At 35.7% G+C, this 16198-nt stretch overlaps 1 protein-coding gene across 1 annotated transcript; it reads right to left on the bottom strand.

Annotated features, from left to right (window-relative positions):
- Positions 1 to 1903: 1903 nt before the first annotated feature.
- Positions 1904 to 14659, bottom strand: CCT4 (chaperonin containing TCP1 subunit 4). Its single transcript, XM_039887043.1, has 14 exons — positions 14389 to 14659; positions 11247 to 11299; positions 10079 to 10168; positions 9081 to 9189; positions 8368 to 8510; positions 7192 to 7313; positions 6708 to 6840; positions 5679 to 5818; positions 4567 to 4663; positions 4371 to 4481; positions 4147 to 4277; positions 3787 to 4021; positions 2347 to 2460; positions 1904 to 2112 (listed from the first exon to the last, which is right to left on the bottom strand). The coding sequence occupies exons 1-14, from the start codon at positions 14513 to 14515 to the stop codon at positions 2098 to 2100; spliced, it is 1620 nt and encodes a 539-aa protein (XP_039742977.1). The 5' UTR covers positions 14516 to 14659; the 3' UTR covers positions 1904 to 2097.
- Between the last annotated feature and the right edge of the window lie 1539 nt (positions 14660 to 16198).

Raw genomic sequence — 16198 nt, 5'->3', positions numbered from 1 at the left:
AAATGAATGGAAGAAATTAAAGGAATGTGCAATAGAGAAGACTTGGAGAAATGTCTATTCACGTGCTTTGCCTGTTTTTGAATTGGGTTAACACTTTACATATTCTGGATTTCAATCCTTTATCAGATACGAGATTTGGAAATATTTCCTCCCTTTCCAAGGGTTTTTTGCTGTTCATAGTTATCTTTTGATGCACAAAAACTTTTACTGCCAAATCTAATGTCATGAAGCTTTCATTTTACCTGAATTTAGCCACTTAGATCTTTGATCCACTTTAATTTTTGTGTAGTGTTAGGTAGAGGTCCAACTTCATTCTTTTGTGTGTGGACATTGTTTTCCCAGCACTGTTAAAGACTGGCCTTTCCCCATTGAATGGTCTTGGCTCCATTGTGAAAAACCATTTAACTATATATGTGAGGGCTTATTTCTGGGCTTGCCATTGCTTTGTCAGTCAGTCTTGAAAATAGGAAGTGTGACTCTTCCAGTTTTGTTCAATATTGTTTTGGATATTCAGGTTCCCTTCAGATTCCTTATGAATTTTAGGATGGGGTTTATTTCTAATGTGTTATTGGGATTTTGATATGGATTGTATTGAATCTGTAGATCGCTTTGGATAGCACTGACATTTTACGAAGTCTTCCAATCCACAAACATGGATGTTTCCTTGTCATTTCAGCAGTTCTGTAGTTTTCATTGTGCAAGTCTTTTATCTCATTATTGTTATTCTTTTTGATACTATTGCAAATGGAACTACTTTTGTAATTTCCTTTTCAGGTTGTATAGAAATGCAACTGATTTGTGTTGACTTTGCATCCTGTTATTTTGCTTAATTTATTAGTTCTGACAGGATTTTTTGAGGATTTTTAGGGCTTTCTACAGTTAAAACACGCAACCTTGTGAAGAAATGATAAAAGTTCCAATAGAATTTGTATTAGAGAAGTATTTTGACAAGTTTTTAGGATGTACCTCATTCGTTTTACACAGCTAAAAACAAAACCAAACCTTATTTTACAGTGAGCATCTAATATCCATTAAAAAGGGGAGACAATAATCTGAATTACTAAATTTTAGACAATCCACAAATAGGTATCTAAGCATATTAAGAATTTACCATTTACCAAATCAGTTATTTTGAATTGTCAGATACAAAGAAAAGCTTCAGACTGGTTGGCTGAAATTTTCCACAAATGTGGAGAGCCCCAGTTGCTTTTATAACAGTCCTTGTGAAATACAGAAGAGTGGTACCAGATTTTGTAGGACCAATGTATGGTCCACCTCAAATCTGGCCTTTATTCAAAGGCAATCAGAAGCTGTAAAAGCTTTTACAAACTGGAGTGCCTGGCAAGTTTTAAGAAGTCACTAGCTACAATGTGTGCAGAACTGACAGAAAGAGGCTGAAGTGAGGACAGAGATTAGATTTTATACTATACATGGTGAGAGATGATGCTTCATCAGGGTAGAAACAATGTTTAAAACCACTGAAACAAGACATGTCAGTTAAGATTCCCTTTTGTATAAATAACATTTGCTGCATGTATGCATACTTTTATTTGTAGAAGGAATCCCAATTAACACAACTATGGTTATTCTTAGAAAAAGGGATTAAGATTATAGAGGGAGTGTTTCATTTTTCACTTTGTATCTTTCTATACTGTTAACTTTTCAAACAGCATATACATTACTTTGGTATTTTTATGTAAGTTGGATTTATCAGGGTAACAAATATATTAGGCCATTATTTTTCTTGTCGTGTTAAAAAAAATTTAACATTTAAAGTACCCAGGATAAAGATCCTAAAAAAGTCAACAGGTAAATGTGAATCCATTTTCCACCCCCTTCTTATATGGCTTTTTCAAGAGTATTTGAAATGTTGCTGGGGGAAGGGGTAATAAAGTAGTCCACCTTTTGAAACCAAATATTTAATATTTTCATTGAATTGTGTCAATAAAATTTCAAACAACTGCCAACTTGGAAGACCAGGCCCAGGAAATCATAGAGGATACACTCTTCCAAACATAAGGAACGCCAGTGAGTGATCTTCTACTCCAGATGCACTATAGTGGCCATAATTGTGCCAGGTGGCCAGCGTTATCCAGATTACCGAGTGTTTACCTGACAAGAGAAAAATTTGAATTTCAAAAACTGTAAACGACAGAACTTTAAGGATGGAAGACATTTAAGTGAATTATCCAAATCATCTATTTTTACAAGTGAGAAAAAGACTGTAATGAACTTTTATTACATTGATGACCAGCAAACTAACATTTACAGACCCCTACCCACAAAACCTCTAAAAAAAATCCCTTTCTGACCTTGTAAGAAAATTCACAATCTATATATACTTACCACATCATCAATTTTCAGAATACTCCGGACAGTTTCAGTTGCTAAAGTCAGTGCACTAACTGAAACCAACAGAGGCTGGACAACCAGTTCCTCCAAAATGTTGGAAATACCACCCTGAAAATTAGCACAAATTACTTTTAGTATTTGAAATTATACACATCACCAACCACACTGTTACCAGTATAACTTAAGGCCTTACAAATGCAGTTTTCTCTTGGTCTAGTCAAGAGTAAGATACTCTACTAAGTAAGCTTTTCACTACATTGTAGGTTGAATTTCAATTACAATTTGAAAAAATGATTTAATGCTGGAGCCTCCCAATCCTAACTCCAAAACAACTCGTATATATCTTTAATTTAAAAATAACCTGGCAAAAATTAGGTAGATCATGGAGATTAAAAATTACTAGATCTTTGATGCTCAAATCTTCTCTGAATCCTAATTCTGAATATGGCCAAGTCTGGTCTGCTCTGTCTTTCCAACTCTCTCAAATTTCACTTTGAAATTCTTATCGCCACTATCCTAGGATTACTTCTCCCAAGGATTACTGTTGATGGCCATAACAAGCAACCCTATCTCCTGTCTTTCCTCCTTAAAAATACTCTTTTCATCATCTTAGCTTCTTGGTTAAAAAAACTTCAGTGGCTTCCAACTACTGGAATTAAAAAAAAATGCATACTTACCCCAAAACTCAAGGGCCCTCAAATTTTAGGTTTTATCTGAACTTTCCAACCTTAAAGTCTACTGTATCACCAACATAAAACCTCTGCTCTAGAAAAAATTAGTAACTTCTTGGTCCCTCTCACCTGTAAAACCATTTGCTTTCCCATCTGAAATTTCCTTATCTCCTACCAACCCAAACTGCATCTTCATAAAGCTTTTGCTAAAACTAGGTAGTACCCTCTTTTAGAGTTCTGTACTACTAAAAAAAATCACCTTGGATTGTTATTTTTTACCCATTAAGTATTATTTCTCTCAATAAAAAGAGACATTAATAAAACATTACGAAAAAGAGACATTAATAAAATACAAAAGGGGAAATTATCACTGTTCTATGTATTTACCCTTGGTGATTGTACTAGGCTGGTGGTAATACGTAATACTTACAGTGTTTATGCTAGGCATCTTTGTAAGAGCTTTCTTGTTAATAATACATTTGACCTCACAACAGGCCTGAGAACTATTTAATTGTCCCTGCACTTACAACTGAGGAAACTGAAGCACAGACTATATAACTTGCCAAGTGACACAGTTGATGTGGCAGAATTAATGAACAAATAATACTTTTCACTTAAGGCATCATCTTCATTCTCAATGAACCTACAGGTCTCATATTTAAATCTAAGATTACTTCTAATTACAAAGCTTGTCACTCAAGAGACAATTATAAGATTAAAATTTTTTCATTAACCTTTTCTGCAATAAAGATTAAATTATTACCTTTCGAACATTAATGCCTGTAGTTTTTTCTCCTTGGGCATGCCGGTTTCTTAGTTCTGTTACTGTAGAAATGGGATTCAGGCCAGCATTTTCAGCTAGTGTAGATGGAATGACTTCCATAGCATCTGCAAAAGCACGAACGCAGTAGGATTCCATACCACTCAATGTTCGTGAATATTCAGTTAACCGTAGGGCCAACTCTATTTCTGGAGCACCACCTCCTGCAATAAGAGCTCTGAAATTCACAAACATTTTTAGCTTACTTTATCCTAGAGAAAGCTACTTTAAATAATTTACAATTTATACCTTAAAAAGTTAAGATATACAAGTTGTAACATTCTGTTACTTAGTTTATATTACCTCTTCTTCACTAAACAGCGAATGACACATAGGGCATCATGAATGGAGCGCTCAGCTTCTTCAATCACCAATTTGTTAGATCCACGAACAACAATTGTAACTGTTTTTCCAGGACTTGTACAGCCTGTAATCTTTAGTAAACAAATTCCAAATTATGAGTTTGGAGTAAGGGTTAAAACAAACAAAAAACCCAAGCAAATAAAGCTTAATTATAACACTGTTACCTTGAGCAGTTTTCCAGAACCATTTAAATTGATCTCCTCAGCTAACTCAGCTGATCCCAGCATGTCAGTAGTGAATTGGTCAATATGAGCAACCGGCTTGGTTCCAATTGTCTAGAAAAAATAGTCAAATCTACGAATTAAGATAACATTTGAATACTGGACATTTTCACACATACAGATGTTATGAACATTTTACCTTACAAATGAATTCAATGTCTTCTCTTTCAATATCTTTAACCACCATAATCTTCATTTTGTTCAGGAAATGTAATGCAAGATCACTAAGAGCATCTCTAAAACACAAAATCAGTAATTATGCCAATGCTAGGTTAAAACATTTTGGTGTTCAACCACTCTTGAAGGTTTTCATTATTTTGCTGTTGTTTAAATGACTGATGATTACTCAAATTATCTGTGAAAGAGATGCTTTAAATATTAGCTTACCAAATTTATAAGCTCAAAATCCTTAAGATTTCCAATAGATAATATTAAAACATACCCCAATGACACTATTTGTAAAACATAATAATTATGTCATCATTTTTCTTAATACTAAATGAGTGTATCTGATTAAACTTTATTGGTACTTCCTGAATTTAGAATGAAGTATGACTAATTCAAGACCAAAATTTTACACTTTCCCACAAATTATCTGGAATGATCCTGACAACTCTGTGCTATCAGAAGGGTGAATATTAATTACTATCCTTGTTTTACAGATAAGCCAACTGAATTTTGAGAGCAATTTACTCAAGGTTATTAGCTATTACATGACTTGGAATGAGAACCAGGTACTCCAACTCTTCATCACGGTTTCTATACAAAATGAGCATTCACAGTACTTTCTGGCATAACATTAAAAAAGAGTACACGGGAATGTGTCTACCTATTAAATGAAAACAATAAAAAAAAAAGTGGGAGATCAATTCAAACTTTGGAGAGTCTTTCAATTCATGGGCTATCTACTATTCTCCCCTCCAAAAACTTAAATTTCAAGGCGAGCAAATGCACAGACCCTTAAATAAATGCCTCTTTTAGTTAATTAATTTTAGACCAAATTTAGCTTTTTAAAAACAAAAAAATTTACTTGATATTTAGGATCTTGATCTAGAAAGATTATATACCCCACATTTAAATTACCACGGTGGGAAGAGAACCCACTTTAGAGTACTTATCTGAACGAATGCCCCCAAATGCACTCATTAGATGTCTAGTGGTTTACCCATCTCAAATATTTCTTTAAAAATTGCTAGAAGTGATCCAAAATCAATTATTATTAAGAGGTGAAAAAAATAAAACAGCCCATACCTTAGAATAGACTTCTGTATGAGAAGAACATTGCATCCTGTTTTTTTAATTTGCTTCACTAAGTTTAGAATATAGGATCTCTCCTCTCGCAGCACTCGGTCCATCTGGACATAGTCAGAAACTACTATTTGATTATCCATCTGTTTAGAAAAAGAACATAATAATTTGCATTGTAGGAATTTTAAAGTGAAAAAGACTTTTAATAAAAATATTATAGTATAAATTCAAAATCATACCAAAGAAGAAGAAATTATACATAGATATACATAGAAAAGGTCTAGAAAGGTGAATATACACCAACCTTAATTCAGGTCTTTTAATTTATACACCTTGCTGTCATAGAGATACACACACACACACACACACTATAAGAACATTTTTGATAATCAAAAAATGTAAAATAACATTTTCTGAATATGCCAATTCTCCTCAAATATAGTACTGAAATAATTTCACCTGCATCCTCGTTACTTTATGCCTTGTCACATAAATTGGTATGCTGAAAGAAGGTACCAAGGACATATTTTGTTTCTATCAAAGACCTATAAAACAACATTAACTTTTTATGGGCTAAACATTAGAGAAACAAATGACTAAACAGGAAACCTTTATGCCAATGCAATATAAAAGGAGAAATCTTAAAGTTTCCTTTGGGCAAATGTAGGACAAAAGATCTGCCCGCTATTGTAGGTTTGGTGAAGATTTCTGTTCTCAGAAGCTAGAAAGGATCTAGAAATTCCACTTATAACTTTACATAACCTGTTTTTATTATTACACACATATCCTTTGTCTTCATTTATAAAGTAAATCAATACTTAATTTCAATGAATAGCCAACTGAGGCTATAGATTTGTCATGTTTGGATCCAATAATTCCCACTTTTGTCTCAACTTTAATAATTCATTTGAAATGTATGCTTTTTTTTATCACTAGTATCAGTATTTTCTATTTTTTATAATAATGAATATCTAAGGTATTAGAAAATTAAAACACATAAATGAGGAACCAATTTCATTTGGTTCTACTTACATCTGTTTTGGGAGCAGATAAGCAAAACTGAATAAGCCCAATCTTAGCCTTTTCAACTCTGGTTATGCCAGAATTTGCCACCTTTTGAGTGAGAACCAGCCCTTCCACCAACTCACAGTCATCAATTGTTCCACTAAGAAAAAAGAAAACAAGGTAGGGGATAGTTAACAGGGGGTAAAAATTTGTGAGTTTAACAGATTGCTAACATATTAAAAATCATCAGTCCAATAAAATGTGCTCCAGCCTCACGTTTGTGTCCCATTCCTGAACCTCTTTGATCACACTACTGCCCTGTTATCATAAGAGAATATAAAGAAATTCTTGAGATTCCCACATTAGTACAAGTTCTCATGAAAACAAAACCAAAAAGGAAGAAAGCTTTGTGACTTTCATACAGGTATGTTTCATTTAAGCTAGTTTATGGCAATAGCTTTTTATTTTTGAAATTAATTTTTATTAATTAGTTATAATTAGAAATGCTTACCCAAGTTTCTTAACTATTTTAATATCTCTGAGATCTACACTAGTAGCTGTGGCTGGGTCAATCACTTTCATCACTGCGTTTACACTCATTGGAGAAAGCAGACTTGAATATTGAGAGACAACCTAGAATTTAAAAAAAAAAGTCAGTTTCACAATAAAAGTCTTAGTTCTTTACTGACATAGATATTCAAGAAGTAATCTTAATCACTTTTTTTGGGTGGCAAGGGTGTGATGGAGAGAATGGGAATGAGAAAATATTCCATGCGAATTGTCTCAACTCAGGTTGTCACCAAGAACACAAAATGTATGCTTGCTTTCCTCTTTCATTGATAGAACAGATGGGAATGTCAAGTTTACTAATAATTCTATAGCAAATCCAAAAGAAATTAATTTTATGTGGAGGTTTCCTGTTTAAAATGAATTTGTGATCAGATGCTATACATGTGTACCCCTAATAGTGAGGGGCTGATAGAAATAGCTGGTGGTTAACATTAACGGAGCACTTATCATATGTCAGGCAGTGGTTTTAGCAAATTACATTCATATACTCATTCAACCTTTAGATGAAGAAATTGAAATAGTCAAAGCGCTTAGTTAAGTGATGAAGCTAGCATTGAAACCCGGCAGTCTAGACTCTGTAACCAATGCTTGTAATCATTATGCTATTCTGTTATTAGTTCTGGGGACATTCAACAATATCATTAATATTATCTAGCTCTCTACTTAACATTCGAAGAAAATGAATATATCGATATAACACCGATGAAAAGGAAAAGAATGAGTGTGTTTGACAAAGGGAATGACAGAAAACAGAAAGTGACATGAGTTTCCAAGAAATTTAAAAGAACATCACTGCTTTAAATTTGATAACTAAGAAAAGCAGCATGGATATTGAAGAGATGGACTATGGGATAATCCTGTTTTGGTCTAGCCCTATTAATAGGTTTTGGATGAGTTAGTTAACTTCACTAGACCCATCTTCCCATCTGTAAAATGGGGATACAATTTATCTGAAAGCCTTGAAGGAGTAAATTTTACTTGAATTCAATTATACAAATTACTTTATTTACCCAGTCACACTTGAGACTTAACATTTATGAACTGTGCAGCATCAAACAAAACTCACAGCATAAGAGTTGCAGTTTTTAATGAAACTTAAACTTAGTGTTTATCTCACCTTTGAATTCAATGAAGTGGCTGCACTATTTAACAAAGTTTCTCTGTCACTCAGTTCAACAGGTCGAGACATGTCAGTTAAGATTTCAATACCCTTTTCCAAAGCCTTCTGGAATGACTCGGAAATGATGGTTGGATGAATCCCTGTCATTTGTGAAAATCTAGTTATTTAATTATAACAAATAAGCTACCTTTTGGGCACATTTAAAAAATTTCTATTCATTAAAATTCCAAAGTAGTCATAAAACTTAATTATTAACTATAGATTAATTTATGCTTCAGCTATGACTATAATGGTTTAAATAACCTTAACTGTTAATTATAACTAATAATTTATTTCCATTTAATTTGGAACAGATCAATCACATACACATACATAATAAACAGAATAAGTGACTAGAGTCACTACTGATTGATTATACACTATTTAATAGAGCAAGAACCCATGCTTTCTCTCCCAAATCACCATTCTCACACAAATCCCAATATTAGTAACACAACCACCACTTATTTTTGAAAAGCAAAATTCTGTCAAGTTCCATTAGAAAAGAAGCTTGGCAAAAAGGAAGCAAAAATAAACAAACAAAAACACAACTTTCTAATTCATATAATAAACACAGCAAAATTTAATTTAAAATTCCCAGTAAAGATTAGTTTGCAAATTAGTAAGTAATGTGAGATTCAGTAATAAAGTATGTTCTATGTTCTACTTACCTTTCTGAAGAAGCTTGGTACAGGAATCTAAGAGAGAGCCAGCAATGATGACTACTGATGTGGTGCCATCTCCTGCTTCTATATCTTGTGCCTTAGACAGCTCTACCAGCTAAGTAAACAGAATATGCTAAGTTATTTAATGAGAAATGTGAGAACCCAGTAACATCTAATTCAAATATAAAACAAATGACTTTCGTATCAGTGTCACAATCCGATTATTATCAACACTGTAAGATTCAATATAATTCTTGACTTTTGTTGTCTATCTTGGGTTTCATGTAAAAATAATAACCGATATATTTGTGGCACACAAAATTCTACTTATATACTCTACTAAGAATCTACATTATGACTGCTGGTTCAGACTGTAGGTAAACTTTTGCTTTCTGTCAAAAAGGCATAAATGTTGTACCATAGGTACCCTGTAGACTTGGAAGCTACGAAATGGGGCATTCCAGATGACAGTAGAGTGTCAGTTTACAGTCCTTTGCCAAGTTTACCTGAACAGATCCTATATAAGCATTATTTGACTCATTTTAAAAAAGTTATGTTTAAATAATTAAAGGGGACTTTGTAATAGATAGGAATTTATTTTTGCTGATATGGTGACTTCTCACTTGACACGAGTTATGAACTGTTGTTTTTAATAAACATCACTGTAAGTTTAGACACATGATTTTGCACACGAAATAATTTAAAATTCTTTTGTTCTCTTCCAACTAACTCTCACTGAACTAATAATTTGTGCCATTTCATGTTTTTAACTCTTCCTTCCCCAACTGTATGACACATTCCTGTGGACAAGGACAGGGACCTTGCACTAAAAAAACACAATGCTAGGCATACAATGTATACTAAAAAATATGCCTGTTTAGCCTAATGAAAAAAAATGCACAATGCTCACATGATATCACCTGATAAAATAAAACTTAACTGTTTACCAAATATCAAACCATATACTTAAAAAAATAAAACATTTCATCTAAAATTATACTTACCATTCTGGCTGCTGGATGTAACACTTGCATTTGTTTCAGAATGGTGGCACCATCGTTTGTAATGGTCACATCGCCTTTTCCATCTTGAATCTGTAAAAAAACATTTTTTTAAGCTGCGATTTCAAAAATTTTGTTTTTCTTTACCCAGCATTAACGTGACACCCAGAAAGATCTACTAATTTTAATACTTGGTAGAGAAGTTAATTTGTTTGCATAGCTTACAACTGTGCTTAATTTCAAACTTTCCTCCCTTACATTAATATGACTTAAGAATATGCATAACAGTCCAACTTTACAAGCAAAGAACTGGCTTTGTTCCAGCTATTTATTTGTGTAAAACAGAAGGAATCCAAACAAGAAAAAAGGGTAGAAAAAATACTATAAGGAATTACCATCATTCCTAGGTTCGTATCAATAATAAATAATACCATGGCCTCCAAAGACGGCACCATGAATGTGGCGAACACTTTTTTTTATTCAATATTAGCTATTTTTTTTAAGATAACTAAAAAATATTTCAATTACAGTTGACATATGATATTATAGTTTCAGGTGTACAACACACAGTGATTAGACATTTACTTAACTTATTTAAAGTGGTGAACACAATTCTTTAGTCAACATGGTAACTTATTTCTTAGTATATTCAGCAAAAGGCAAAAAGCATTATGAGCAAGGAGAGAATTAAAATACCCAGAAGAACAATGATCTGTATTATCATCCAGACAATCCTCCATGTTGTTTCCTGACCTCTCATTTTGGAAGTTAACTAGCACTGAATTTGAGGGTATATTATTTAAAAGTCATTATAATGTATCTATTTTATGCTGCCAGTCAACAACACTAGTAGAGTTGAAATCCCAGACCTACGAGTCAGGTCACAGAGTTACATCGATAAGGAGCATTGAACCCAAGCCCTTGCACCTAGCTTTACTTTCTATCTAACTACACAACAGATAATTACCTTTGTGTATGTACTTTGTTTAAAAAGCATTAAGCAAACAAAATACGAATTATTATTAAGTCCTGTTCATCTTCAAGTAATCACTCTTCTGAACTCTCAAAGTGCCTTTCTAATGCTTTACTTTTTAAACAGCGTTAACTCTCTACTGAGATCTTGCAGTGTGGACGGTAGCATTCAATAAATAATGAATTAATTTAATTTTACCATTTTATCCATTCCTTTTGGTCCAAGGCTTGTTCTAATAGCATCAGCAACAGCTGTAAAAGGAAGAAACAGAAATCAAGACTCTTTAAAGAACAAAGGATTTCTCTTCTCAAAAGATCATTCTGTCCTTATTAGGATAGGGTGTAGAATCATTTAGTGTCCACTAACGAAAATTTATTGTTTAATAATAATCTAATGGAAACAGAATAATTTACTCCTTTAATTCTATGACATACTTCGTTTTGTTGTTAAAGTCACTGTATGTAATATTCATGCTGTGCCTATGGCAGAATATTTTTGAGGATTTATTTAATCTTCCTTTAAGTATCAAAATGGTACAATCTAGCTCTGATTGAGGATTGTATTCTTTTCTCCATTCTTTAAAATAAGAAAAGTAGCAATAGGACAGGCTAGACCTCCTAATTGTTTACTCTGTCTCCTCTAACTATATAGAGTATGATTTCTGAGGGCAAAGACTTGTTCACTAATGTGAAGCTAGTATATAGATGGACCAGAGTAAAAAGAAAAAACACGCCCTTTGATCCCCTCTCCAAAACAAGCAAACAAAAAAACAAACAAACATTAACTAAAAAAAAAACAAAACTAAAATCATAGCTTTCAGTCATTATCAGTATGTTATGAAACATCTCTGGATATAGAGTCTACCATTCCAAAGTTCTTATTATCTGTCCATGAGAATGTTTTTATTTCATTAGTCCATTTATTATTTTCTAAGAGAAACTGGAATTGATGAACAATACTCCATTCCTTTTCTTTGACAGGTGCAGAACAAATGATTAAATCTTCCCCTTCTCACATACCATCTCACTCCATGTACACAAGGCTGAGATTGTGCCCTAATCATTTTTTGTGTGCTCCACAACTAGCATGCTTTCTCCTATACTGTGCGAACAATGATAGTCTTAGAGGCCAAGAAAAAATATTTGGTATAATTTAAAAATTGTTTTCCAATTAATTATTTCATGGTTTGGAGCCGCAGTTCCTAATTACCCAGTAAATATTACTACTCTTTTAGGCAATTTTAGTGGACCCCTATGGCTATGATTCCACAAGCAGACCAATTCACTTTAAGAATGCCCTTATATTCATCTACATAAAGACTCTAGAAAGATATACACAATCCAAAAAATAAAAGATTTTAGACTGCTTACATCTCCAAAAATGTCTGCATATTATGTGGCACAGAGTATCACCTGTTAAAAGGCTCATACTGAATAGTACTAGAACTACTACTACATATATGTGTGTGTGGTTTTTCGTATCATCAACCAATGATACTATTATTATCTCTCTTCTAGTAGCATCAAAATAAAAAAACTGGCTCCCCGAATTAAACTAAAGATGCATAAGGCAGCAGTTTTTGATTAGTTTGTAGGGTTTTGTCTGACGACTTGGAAAGACTAGTTGTGTCCCTTTGCTCTGAGCTCTCCTCACTTAAAAGGGTCAGGTTCAGAGATAACTTAGGTGGCCTCTCCTTCCTACATGCATACCTCCCTTGTCCAGTTTCAATTTGCTGTTCACTGCTGTTTCAAAGGTTACCAAAGTAAACTTTCCATTCTGTATCTTGTTTGTTTAAACCTACCATACTATATAGATTTTTTGGGCCCTCCAGATGGCCCAAGAATTTAACATCTTGTTTCTGATGTAATAAATCTAAGCTTCCACTAAGTTCCTTAGATGACTATTTACCAAATCTTCATTTCCAGGCGCATTCTCTCTTAACTTCCCAATGACTCCTAAATCTGCCCATCTGGTCATTCTGAACTCTCCAACTCATTAGGCCCAAAATAGAACCCATTCTCTCTTACTCTACCATCCTTCCTCCAGTGTATAGTAAGTTCTGACTTAACGACATTGATAGGCTCTCGGAACTGTGGCCAAAATACAAACATCGAAACCAGTTTTTACCATAGGATAATTGAGAAAAACAAGGTTAAGTTCCTAAGGCATCTTATCAACAACATAAAGAAACCACGTTGAATGAAGACATCATTCCAGGACTAGCTGTATGGATTTCTTTTAGCTTCATCACACCCTCAGTCACTTGGGCTAATGACCTTGAGTATTTTTAAGGATGTATTTTATATACATGGCTCTTTATATGCTTTATTTAATTCTCACAGAAACCCTACAAATTAGCTCTTACTTCATTCTACAGAAGAATAACCTATAGTTGTAGGAGTTATGCCAAAGCCTTTCCAGGACACCAGGCCCTTCAAAATTTTACCCCACTCTGCCCTTCCAATCTCACCTGTCACTTCTTCATGCACCTTATTCTCTAACCCGAATTAAATATTAACTGTACTCAGTATACACCACAGGCAAGATCGCTAAGTCTTAGTTTCTCACTTTTCCTTCCAGACTCTAATAACGCAACTGAATTTCTCTTCTCACGACATTAAAAGAAAAAACAAAACAAAAAAACCATGAACATTTCCCTCAATTTTATAGGTAAGGAAATCTTGGCTAGAGATTAAAGGTCACAAAGTTATGGAAAAAGAGAACGAAACGGGTCTTGATTTCTACCATGCACTAAAGTGTTTTACAAAATACAAACACAAAATAGCAAACTGTCCATGTTTCTTGATTTGCCTGTGTTTGGCTGCACATGCATAGGACATAAAAGCACAATATAGCTTTCCATAATTCTTAAAAAAGACGGGTCCGTCCTCCAGTCCAATACAAAGGGCCTCGCCCCAATTTAAGCACGAAGAGTATACCAAATTCGTTTTCAAAAATTGTGCCGTGGGAAGCTTATTTAGATGGTATTTTTATAAGAACAAAAGAACTGAAAAGTATTGTGCAAACATTTTACTAGTGGAACTAATAAGAAGCGACAGCACTCAATTGTCAGAACCCAAGGGACCGCTGCATGTGGGCCTCGCCTGCTTTCTGGTTAAGTGTGAGGAGTGACCCAATGAAAAACTATGGGAGTCTAGGACCCAGAATGGGTCAAATCCAAAGGCCTCCACACTGGGGTCGGGAATTACCGGCAGAACACAGTAAGGTTCCCTTCACGGAGGGGATCAGCTGAAGGAAGAGAAAGTCAGCCATGCCCACCCAGGGTGAGAGAGCAGAGCTCGACCCCACAGGGCCGCGGGGTCAGACGCGGAAGCGATACCTTTGGCCGCGGAGATGTTGCTGAAGCGGATCTGGGCCGGCTTATCGCGGTCCTGATAGGCGCTTTTGCTGCGGCTGCCGGCAGCCCCGGCGGGCGCCCCGCTGCGGGGTGCCACATTCTCGGGCATGGCAAATTGGGGTGGTTGTCCGTGGGCTCGGGAAGGACGGATGGACGCGGATTCTGGCCCGCCGCGAAGTAACGGTACGCGCCCAACGCCTTCACGAACCTTCCAGAAAGCTGCGCCGGCTCCGGGAGGAGGAGGAGGAGTCGGGGAAGGGGTCCTGCCTGGCGGCGCGGTGCTGGCGTGACGTACAAGGCTGCCCGCCGCGCGCCGGGCGACGGAATGTGCCGGGGAAGTCGGGGCTTGCGGGGATGGTGACCCCAGGCGCTGAGGGGTCAAGGCCACGACGGGACGGATTCTTGCGAGGCAGAAAGGACAACACGCTATTTTAAAGGCGGATGTTGGGACACCCACATCTCCCACTATTCGGACCTCGGCTGTGAGGTCCCTTACGTTAATTCCAACTAGACGCGACTGCGAGGTGTGTTTTGCTCCGGGTTACTCTCCAGCACGTGGGGGCTTAGCAGTTATTCCTGACTGCGTGTACCTGTTTTTCATTGATTTTTAAATTCATTTTGAAACGGAGTTAAAAGACAGATTTGGGATGGGTGTCTGGTTTCTTTTGCTTGAAGTGTAGGGATTGATTGTCTCCTATTGGTTGATACCGAGTAGTAGTTACAGATTCAAATACACCTTTAAATACCAGATAATCTTAAGTTTTGGAGCTATGATTGCCTGGGAAATCTCAACTGCTTCACTAGTTAGTACAACGGCCTCGCTTTACGCTAGTTTCTTCTATATAACGTAGCCACGGGCTCTTAGGGAGCCTAAGCATTTTAATAACAGTCGTTCAGCGCAGTGCTAAACCCTTTTACACGTTTTAGCTCGTTTAATCCTCACAATACTATGAAATAGGTGCCTTATCTTTTTTTTTTTTAGTAGAAAAGGCAACTGAAGCTTTTTCATTCTTTTTTGTTCTTCTCTTCCTTTCTCCAAAGTCTGATTATACCTCCTTCATATCAAGAATCCATCTCATATTCTCCATCCTCAGTGCCACTGCCTTAGATCAAACCCACATCATCATCTATTTGAGTATGTGATAGTCTAGCTTTTGGTCTCCCCTGCTCCTCCAGTTCCTTTGCCTCACTGCAATCACAGGGATCTTTTAAAAACTCAAATCTGTTGTTATTATGCACTTGCTTAAAATCCTTCAGTAACTCCTCAATGACCAAGTATGAAAATTGGCATTATGTGTAAACTCTGTCTCTACCTTGTTTGCCCCTTCCCCGACTCCTCCACCTCCTCCTCCTCCTCCCGGAGCCGGCGCAGCTTTCTGGAAGGTTCGTGAAGGCGTTGGGCGCGTACCGTTACGCCGCGGCGGGCCGGAATCCGCGTCCATCCGTCTTTCCCGAGCCCACGGACAACCACCCCAATTTGCTCCTGATTCCACCCTTGCAACTGTAGGGCAGGAAAATATTTTCCTTCTACCCTTCTAGGTTCTTGGCTGGGACTCTGTAACAAAAGACATTAGCAAGAGAAGAACATACAGATTTAAGTTTTATGTAACATAGGATCCCTGATAAGGAAATGAACATCTGAAAGTGGTTAAACCTAAATGTTTTTATACTAGATTTGATGAGGAGTGGTGGGAAAATGTGATGGGACAAAAGGATATGAGCTAAGGGTAGTAAAGTGGGAAAACTTAGCAAGGCCTGTTTGTTCAGATTTCTCTTGGCTTCCCTCTGTCTT

Source organism: Pteropus medius, unplaced genomic scaffold (genome assembly GCF_902729225.1).
Source record: "Pteropus medius unplaced genomic scaffold, Ma_sr-lr_union100, whole genome shotgun sequence".
Classification (NCBI taxonomy): domain Eukaryota; kingdom Metazoa; phylum Chordata; class Mammalia; order Chiroptera; family Pteropodidae; genus Pteropus; species Pteropus medius.
This window is presented reverse-complemented; position numbering and strand designations above follow the sequence as displayed.